General features: G+C 41.1%; 2 protein-coding genes across 3 annotated transcripts in view; one reads left to right on the top strand and one right to left on the bottom strand.

Annotated features, from left to right (window-relative positions):
• Positions 1-96: 96 nt before the first annotated feature.
• dcxr (dicarbonyl/L-xylulose reductase) lies at positions 97-3,919 on the top strand (the record flags this gene model as incomplete). The annotated part of the gene is made up of 6 exons (XM_016676527.1): positions 97-275; positions 381-423; positions 742-841; positions 1,913-1,977; positions 2,473-2,590; positions 3,616-3,919. Coding segments are annotated over 6 exons (609 nt in total), but the record flags the coding sequence as incomplete, so codon positions are not given.
• An 813-nt stretch (positions 3,920-4,732) lies between these two features.
• Positions 4,733-10,122, bottom strand: part of rac3b (Rac family small GTPase 3b) — a 15,256-nt gene continuing 9,866 nt past the window's right edge. The window contains exon 6 of one of the 2 annotated variants that reach the window (XM_016674671.1): positions 4,733-8,566. In XM_016674671.1, the coding sequence (XP_016530157.1) occupies positions 8,505-8,566 (62 nt within the window). In that variant the 3' untranslated portion in view covers positions 4,733-8,504. The remainder of the gene's footprint in view (positions 8,567-10,122) is intronic. The other variant, XM_007558494.2, reaches the window with a different exon arrangement.

Raw genomic sequence — 10,122 nt, 5'->3', positions numbered from 1 at the left:
TATTTGATACAAACTCCCTCACAGTTTGGATTTCTGTAGTTTGCAGACTTCTTGTTCATTCTGTCTTGGCTTTCACCTTGAAAGTAAATACTCTGACCCTCCTCCTTCGCCCTCCTCCAGTGTCCAGCCATCATCCCAGTGTGTGTGGACCTGGCGGACTGGGCTGCCACCGAGGCTGCCCTGAAGGACGTCGGCCCCATTGATCTGCTGGTGAACAATGCCGCCTGCACCAAACTGCAGCCATTCCTGGAGGTCACGGCTGACCAGTTTGATCTGTAAGACCAGAATGACAACATTTTATTCTCCTAGATGAAGCTCAGGTCAAAGGATGAGGACAAGAACTGAGTTACTGGTATCAACCAACTGTTGGTGTTTTTCAGGCTGTTTAACGTGAATGTAAAAGCTGTGCTACACGTTTCTCAGGTAAAACAGCCCTAAAGTAAAATCTGCTTATTCAGCTGCAAATGTGCATCTACATTAAATTAATTTATTGAATTCATCAAAACACTTTGTTCACATTCTTCCTCACTAATGATTTCCTCAGAATAACCCTAAAACATCTGCCACTGGCACTCTGAGGTGGACTTTATGCTGTGCCACATGTAGCAAAACACAAAACTGCTGATGGCTGTGAATGCTTAACTCTGCAATACACACACACACACACACACATAGTTAGATAGGCCATGCAATCCTTTTACTCTAAACAACTGAAGCTATCTGTTTCTGTGTCTGTGGTAGATGGTGGCTGGTGGGATGAAGACCAGAGGGTCAGGCGGCTCCATCGTCAACGTGTCCAGCCAGGCGTCTCAGCGCGCCCTGAGGGATCATACTGTTTACTGTGAGGAACAGACAGCTTGACCTTCACCGTCTTCTCCTTCACCACACTTTGAGAAACAAACAGAAGAAATATAAATGAAATATTGCATAAAATAAAAGTGCAATATTTTTTGCCAGCCCTCTCAGAGAGTGAAACGCTCATTTTCAAGAGATTCATTGCACAGATTGAAATATTTCTAGCTTTTGTCCTTTGCAGTTTTAATGATTGTGTCTCATAGGTGAAGAAAAGCCAAAATTCAGTGTCTCAGAACGCTAAAATATCAGATTAGACCAATAAAAACGGATGCTTTAAGTGCAAATATCAGGATTCTGAAAGGTATGTATGTTTCTGTCCACTCAATTATTGGTCAGGACTCCATTTCCATGAATTACTGCATCAATGCGCCGTGGTATGGAGGCAACCAGTTGGTGGTTCTGTGTAGGTGTGATGGTTGTTGTGATAGGTGCCTTCTGCTCAACTCCTTTGTTGCTTTTCTGTTGTCTCTCATCTTCCTCTTCAAAACAGCCCAGAGTTGTTTGAAGGGGTTAAAGGTCAGAGGAGTTTGTAGTTCAACTTCATCCAGCTGGTCAGCAGATGAAGCATGAAGAGCTCTAGAAGTCCCGCATCCCCCTGGGCCACTTCGCAGGTCAGATACAAAGGTCACGACCTTGTCTCCTGGTCAACGCTGCATTGACTGTGGAAACCCAGTGGACCAGTACCAGCAAAACATGACACCCCACACCTTACCATGATTATGTCCTGCTGACCCAGAGTGACCCTGGAGGCTCAGGAAACCTCTGCCGGTGTTTTAGTTAATCAGCTGACTGGGGCTGACACCAGGAGTTTCCATTAATGACCTCTTCTTTTACACAATTCTGATTTTCTGAGACACTGAATTTGCATAATCATCAGAATGACAAGCAACAGAGGCTTTGGAAATATCCCTCTGTATTTTATGTGATTATAATACATAATGAGTTTTTCTTTCTGAGATAACTGGTCAGAAATATTGCACTTTTTCACAGTATTCTAACTTTGATGTACCAATAATCACTTCCAGTGAGAGTTGCTGTGTCATTCTGCCTTGCTCAGGTTCCACTAAAGGGGCCCTGGACATGCTGACCAAAGTGATGGCCCTAGAGCTCGGACCCCATCAGGTACTGCTTCACTCAAACCTCCAGGAAGGATCTGTTAAAGGAGCCCAACCTCTGTCTGTTTTAAACACCAGAACAGTTCCAGAGAACTCTTCTTGATCAGAGGACAGCTGTTCTTTTTCTCTCGTTTCCTGAAGCTGTTTGACCTCTAATCCAAAAGGCCACTTTAGAATTAAAGGTCCAAAAGTGGCCTCTATTCCAAAACAGTAGGTATCAGCATATTCTAAATAACATCTATATATAGGCAAGTACCTCTTAGCTTTAATTTAACCTTAACTTAAATATAACTTTGTCTGTAAAGCCTAAATTCAGCATGTATCCAGTCTGCCTAGCAACAACACTTGACAGTTACTGTCCGGAGTTTTTAAAAAGTTTTCTGCATGACCTCTGATATTATTTCCACACAGAAACATTCCCAGCTCATGTCAGAAACTCCTGTCAGTGTGTGTGTTGCTGCTCTCTGTGCTGACTCAGAAACTTGTTCTGTGGTCCGACCAGATCCGTGTGAACAGCGTCAACCCTACAGTTGTTATGACAAAGATGGGTCGCCTGGGCTGGAGTGATCCGGAAAAAGCCCAGACCATGAAGTCCCGCATCCCCCTGGGCCGCTTCGCAGGTCAGATACCTTGTGTCACAACCTTGTGTGCTCACAGTGTTGTTTGGTAATCTGTGTTCTTAAACAAGCAGCTTTCAGAGATTTTACCAATACTTTTATCTGAAACTTGACCAGAGTGGGACTCGCTTTCATCCTGACAGTTTATCACTTCAATAACTGAAATATTACTTCAGTATGCAAGTCCTCTTCATCCTTCACAGCCTTTTATCATTTCTTTAAAATTTTTACAATTTTCACAACAAAAAAAAATTACTTTAGAAAATCTAATGATTATCACAACTCTGAAAATGAGTTAGTGAACCTCTGCAGTATCCATACAGAAATCACCTGCAACTGCATTATGAGAAATATACCAACACCGACCAGACTGCTGAAACAAACTGTTAGAATTGTTCTTATGGTAAAATGTAATCTTGTTGATTTTCACATAGAAAACTGTTTAAAACATCATTTGAATGTTTTCTGAACAAACTAAGTTTGACTTACAGCTGAAACAAGATATTTACATAATGTTTTTATAAAACAAACAAGAACTGGCCTAATCGTTATGTTGTCTGGTATTAAAAGTCGATTTGAAAAGATGGGTCATTTAAAAACTGAATCAAGATCTTAGTATCAGTTCTAAAAGAAACGGGCAGCCAGTGGAGGGAATACATAAGTAATAAAAGCATGAATAACCACATCAAGGGCGTTATGGGGAAGATAATCCTTGATTTTACTAATCAGCATCAGATGATAAAAGCTAGAGTGGAATCTGAATCAAAGATCATCTAATGTACACACAACCAGACAAGTTCAATGATCTGCTGCATACTGTCAGCAGGTTTGATTTACCAAATAAAATAACTTGCAGAAAATTCTCTGGTTTCAATTTTCTCTCCCTTTTCTCCAAATTGAATAGATTAAATGAATGTAGTTTGTAGAAATTTGCTTGAGGCTGAAATGTGTGTAGAAATCAATGGGAAGTCCCCACAAAGATAATGTGACAAACATGCATGTGTTTGTGTGTGTGTGTGTGTGTGTAGAGGAGGAGGACGTGGTGAACAGCATCTTGTTCCTGCTGAGTGAGAAGAGCAGCATGATTAATGGAGTGGCCCTGCCAGTGGACGGAGGCTACCTGGCCTGCTGAACATCACCAGGACTTCCAGCTGATCAGAGGCAGACATGCTGACAGCTCAGAGCTTTACCCAAACATTCAGATGGTCCAAAATAAATGGGTTTATTGTTGTTGAATCATTTTTCTTACCTTGTCTGTGGGGTTCTGAACATCAGAAAATTACATCCAAGGTGCAAATGTAGATCTCAGTGAAATAAAAGCATAAAAAACAATACTGGACTGATTAAAGGGATCTTATCTATTAGCCCTCAGACAATTAAAATATAATATGATTATTCTAAAAAAACAGAATAAAGATAGAAATATATGATTCTGACAATAAAGTAATTGGATAAAAGAATGGCACATTCTGCAGATTTTTCATTTAACCACCCTAGTCTATTTATTACAATGGTAATATAGCAAATACTTAAAATTGCAAATAAACTAATTAATTCCTTTCACCACATTAAAAATTGTATTGCCTAAAAATGCTTGTTTACTGTTTTTAGTGAATGCTGGATCATTTGTAACAAATGATGAATCTGCAGCTAAATCTTACTAACGTGAAAAGCTCAGCATTAATACAGTGGAGGACTGATCTGTTAACAATGGGTGACTTTTTTTTTGTTCTTTCAGCAGCATATTTTAGAGACTGTGTAGTCCAGTTATTACTGATTACTAAATTAGTTGATTAGTTCAGGCTTCTCATTATTCTGGCAATTAGCGAACAGAAATATTTTAGGTAACTGAGCTAAAACAGAAAATATTCTGAGTTCATGTCAGACTGAAGAAAAAATGTTTTCATACATTTTAAAAAGCTTTTCAGTGAAGATTAAACTCCTCCCTTCACCACTCACATGCACTGCCTTAAAACACTGCAGCGTGTCAAACACATGACACTGATTCCTCTGCGTATCATGTCAAATCACGACAGCAAGCTATGTTCTTTACGTATACATTTGTATTTAGTATACAAAAATGAGTTTTTTAACCACACCAACATGTGAATTAATAAAAAAGAAGACAAACAGCTGAAACAAGTATACAAGTCATCTTACATTACATACGTACATGGCCGATGCATTTCATCGTACAAGCTCTCAGAAGATTTACAGTGGGCCAAACAACCAGAAAACTTCCATGCAATAATAGTATTACAGTTTTTTTTTCTTTTGCTGTGTTTCTCAGCTACATATCAACACCTTAGCTAGGCAGGACCACATGACATGATTCAACCACACAGCATGACAGGCAGCCCTGCAGGGTGAGGGAGACCACCCCCCTCCACCCACCCACCAACGCAGCCCTGCAACCAGAGAGAAAAATCTGCTCATAAAGGTGCAATCCGCACTGTTTGCTGCAATGACAAACTGCACAAAGATTGGCCCCTTTATACTATACACTGTTAGCAACACTTGTAAATTCAACATGAGCAACTAGAATTCATTTAAAGTTAACTGTTTTACTTTTAGAAAGGTACATATTTAGGTACATACAGATATTCCTAATGCATTGCGCATTCTGTACATCACTAGATGTCATTAAAACCCTTTTTTTTCTGCCTTAATGTTCACACAATTTTTGAAAACTCCCGTGTATTACTACAATATGAAATTGTACCAAAAACTGGACACTAAAAAACTTGGCTTAAAACAATGTTATCTTTAGTCGCCGTCCCAATCAACACCGTGTCACTGCTACCGACACGAGCCCGTTCACACACAAATACCAGCGTCTATTTACATGCCTGTGACAAACTCACTCACACACACACATGAACAGAGAGTAGATCTAATCAGTGGGATCATGATGACAGAGCATATTAAGACCATGCAAGCTCCTCCCTTCCTGAAGGCAGATCTCAGGCAGCAAGGTTGGACAGCTCCATGTTTGGCATGCTAGTCTGACGCACATCCACGGCTCCAGAGCAGGAAATAAGAGAAAGCTCTGCTGTTTCTGTAGGTTTGCCTTCTTACTGAGGATCACATGGTTTGTGATGTTGTGGTAGATTAATTTAACAGTCAGACACAGAATAGACCCAGAAACACTGAAGTATTTGATCCCCTGCAAAGCGGATGGAGTTTGGGCGACCACAAGGCACACAGATTACAATCAGTTCATCAATCCATCAGTAACAGATACTACCCAGGTGTTTTCTGTCTGCAGAATCAGTTTCTGACAGCAGCCCACTCAGAGAGGACATCAGGGGACAAGAAATTCAGTCTGAAGTTTGGTTGCTAGGTAGCGCCAGTTAATGACCATGCAGTGTGTTCAGTCTGCAGCTCCATGAAGGGTCCCACCTCCGGGTGGATGACAAACGAAAGGCCAGGAGCATCTGAACCACAACGGAATGGAATCACTACACTGACTAAGTGAAGGTCAAAGTTCAGCTCCCCATGGAGAAGGCACATGACCAGGCTCTTGATTCTGCAGGTGTCAGGTGGTGAGGAGATATTGAGATTAAAGCCAAGCTCTATGGCATCAACTCAACCTGCTGAGAGCTGGTAGGGCCGAACGATACGGCAAAAAAACCTGTCACAATGTAAGAGCTTCATATCAGTGGATATCAATTATTATTGATGCGTTTTTTGTTTTAAATATCTGAAGTACTACCAAACCGGTGGTGTGAATTTCCTGTTTTATCCAGTTTTCACTCCATGTTACTGTTTTTAGTTTTTAGCAGTTATGAGGAATGGTGGCAAAATCTGAAACAGCTGCTACGCAAGTTACTCAACAGGTTGTTGCTTGGTAACCAAAGACTAAGTGAGAAGGTTGATGTCACCAATGTGAGAGGTTTAGCAGCTAAAGCCTTTCCCCTGCCTACATCTCCCAGAGTGCTGTGCAGTTCTGGATATTGAATATTCAGCCCTAGGTACAGGATGAATGTAAGGGGCTGTAAACTGAACCATGACCAAGCCAAGCATGGACAAGAACACATCACCATGGCAACGGCTTCCAGAGCTCAGATCTGCAGAAGAAGTGCTGAAAGGTTTCTAGCGCTCCTTACTCAGATCTGTCTGACCTGCTGATGGTCCAGCAGGCCGCTGTGCTTCCAAACAACCTCTTCCACCACAGCAGGTTTTGATCAAATACTTCTGAAGAAAATTTGAATCAAAATTGCATTTTATTTTCTGGATCTTTCACTGACATTTTGTCTCTCTGTGTTAAATTTAAACTACAACAGAAATTAGAGACTTTTCATTTTCTGAAGGCAAGCCTACAAAGCAGCTCTGATTTCCTGACTGTAGTTGAAGTTTCCCACTGATTCTTGTCTAAGATCAGCTGCTTGCCAGAACTGAGTGCTGAACAGCAGAATCACTGGTTTGATGAGCCTCACTGGCACCAGATGAGCTCTCAGCCCAAATCCCAGCTTCTAGGAAACCAGGAAGTCGAGTTAAGTGTTTCAAGCTTAAAGAATTTCCTTCGAAAATGAAAAAGCTACTATGACATCACCATCACAATGTGACTTCACATTGTTTCTATACAAATGAAAATGAAGGAAGGCAGGTGAGAAGTTACAGCTGAGCTAAATTCTCATGGATAAATAATTATAGCTTAATCCATCAGTTAGCATAACCACAGTGTGTTACTCTGACTGCTCGCAGCTTTTCTGTAAAAAATGACAAACAGGCTGGAGATGATCATTGGGCATCTTTTTTATAAAGCCTCAGATCACATGATACAGCTGTGTTAAATATTTTACCTACTTCCTTTAGGCCTAAAACATAAGCTGTGCTTTCTGTTTTGACCATAAGCCGCCACATTAGTCTGAGCTGCAGATCTGAACTCAGCGGAACTTCTTACCATTCTCAGGTGGTCTGACCAGGATGTTTTTACACAGCTAGACATGTTTATTATCTCAAAGTTCAGCTCAGAAAATGATAGCTGTGATATGCTGCGTTCCAGTTGTACTCAGAACTGGGAAATTCCGATTTCCTGGTCGGAAAATTCAACTGGAACGCTGTCTGAAGTCAGATTTCCCAAAGGGAAAGTGGAGCAACTCCAACATTCGTGCTTCAGTATGGCTGCTCCTCACATCAACAATAGTAAGCTGAGGTGGAAAAATGTTTATTTTGCAAAACATACATGTAAGAAAAAAAATCAATATTACATGTAGTGCCTGTAACTCTAAACTGAACAAATTAAAAATGGTGTTTCCTTATGAAAAGTAAAGCTTAAAACGATGTTTGTAAGAGATACTGTGAACAATGTTTATGAGCGTTGCCATGTTCAAATCCCGACTTTCTAACTGGAAAGCCAGGTCTGACGTCAAACCCAGCTCTAAGTTCTGTCTTCCGTGGTAACTGGAATGCAGCATTAGCAGCCAGAAGGTTTTCAGTGCTGAATGAGCTGATCTTAGACAGGGAGCTGAGGGTAACTTCAACCCTGAACATATCAACACCTGACGTTCTGTGTAATTACCACTGCGTTAATTTAAGCAAGCATGGTTGAGAGAGAAGAGAGCAGTAGAAAGACGGTTGTGGAAAGCTGCAGTCCTCCTGGCAACAGTACAACGGAGACGGACAGTCAGTGCCATTCACAGGGAACCTACCATCTTATTCAGGAATGGTTAAAAAAATGAATGTTGGTCATCTAACCAATATGGTCCTGAAAAATAAAAAAAAAAGACTACAGAAAGCAATCACTGAACTGCACACTCACTCTCACCAGTTTTAGCTCTCATTCTCTCAAAGAAAGTGTGTGTGTTTTTCATGATGATGTGGTGTTGCAGCAGTGCCTCTTCCTCAGAACATGGTGCATCTCTTCCCTCTCTTCTTCACTGGTGGAGGGCAGAGCACGGCTCGGATGGCCTCGTCAAATACTGTCTTCAGGCCTCGCTGGGTCAGTGCGGAGCACTCCAGGTACTTCACAGCCCCTGAGGACCAGGAAGACATGGTGAGAGAGAAGGGTGAACATCCTAGTTCTAACAGGAGGATGCCCAACATGTACTCTACATGTTTACAGACAGAGTATCTGAAAAGGACATAGAGTTTAAGGATGTTTTCACATCTGATAGTCTGATAGACTCGGTTCGACTGAGGACCAAAGTTGCAATGTTTGTTACATTTTCAGATGCTCCAATTCTCTTCCACAAGACTGAGTCAAACAAATGAAACCCTTTGAACAACCTGTGCCCCCCACCCTCACCTGTGGGGGCGCTGCGCCAAGAAACACAACACAAAAACCTCTGAAGAAGACACAGCACAATTTCCTTCTTCACCAAAATGTAAACGAAAAACAAGCCTTTTGTCCTGCTAGTGCTAGACTTGCATGTTTGCTTTGGTTGTATTTACCCAGAATGCCCTGCGCTGTAGTCCGCTTCCTGCTTTTGGAGTGCATCCACATATGCATTTGAACCGCACCAGAGGTCAACCCAACTGAACCGAGACTGAGGATTGAAAGCGGACCAGAATTTGCTTTTATGGATCACATATGAGTCTGACCGCACATTGATCAAAATCTGTCCTGCAGAAAAGCTGAGACACTGTTTAGCGATGACTCTCCTCAAGCAGCAGATTTACTAATTATTAAAATCACATATGACTGCACCATTGCAGCAGCCTTTCCCATGTCCACCCACTTACATGCTGCAAACACAGGGAGGGTGTGTGAAAATATACATTCCAGATCACCATCACACACACACACACACACACACACACATATATATATATATGTCAGGGTTTCCCCCAGAAAATTGCTAAGCCCGGTGGTGGGGGCATCGAGGTGGTCCACCGGTGGTCTACCATGTTTTTGTATTAAAAGATGTTAAGTTGACAGAAAATATTAAAGTATTACTGTGTAATTATATGTTACAGGAAAACATCTCCAGTGAAATGCTATTTAAACCTGCAACTAGTCTAAAAACAACAAATTTGCACTTCTGTTTAATCTAAATTAAGTCAGCAGCTCCATCAGGCCTCCAAGAGTTTCAGGGGCCCCATAAACGCTAATATTTTAAAACAAACCACAGATACATAAATGTAACACTTGTTTATTGAGATTATCAATGCTGTTGAACTTGATTCAATTTCAGCATACATAAATTAAAAGATTTTAAATTGTTTAACATTTAAATGCAAGATTTTAAGGAGCTGGCAAGTTTACTTTGTAAAACTTCAAGGAACAATATTCATAGTTAGATTGTTTTGTTACCATAGCAACAATCTGATGCTGTGAGTTTAATCTTTGAATTTACAAATACAAATTAGTAAACTGTGATTATAACTTATTTAATTGGCCAACTTATTATAGGCTGGCCAATTAAACTACTCCCTTCTGCCATATTTCACTAACTCTAACACAGAAGCTGTTAGAGGTGCTGATGATTTTAGCAGGTTGAGGGGCCCCTAAGTCAAAGTCTGCGCAAGGCCTCATGCAGCCTTGGACCGGCCCTGCACAATGAGTAAATCCGCTGCACTGCGCAGAGATG

Source organism: Poecilia formosa, unplaced genomic scaffold (genome assembly GCF_000485575.1).
Source record: "Poecilia formosa unplaced genomic scaffold, Poecilia_formosa-5.1.2 Scaffold4, whole genome shotgun sequence".
NCBI classification, from domain to species: Eukaryota; Metazoa; Chordata; class Actinopteri; order Cyprinodontiformes; family Poeciliidae; genus Poecilia; species Poecilia formosa.
This window is presented reverse-complemented; position numbering and strand designations above follow the sequence as displayed.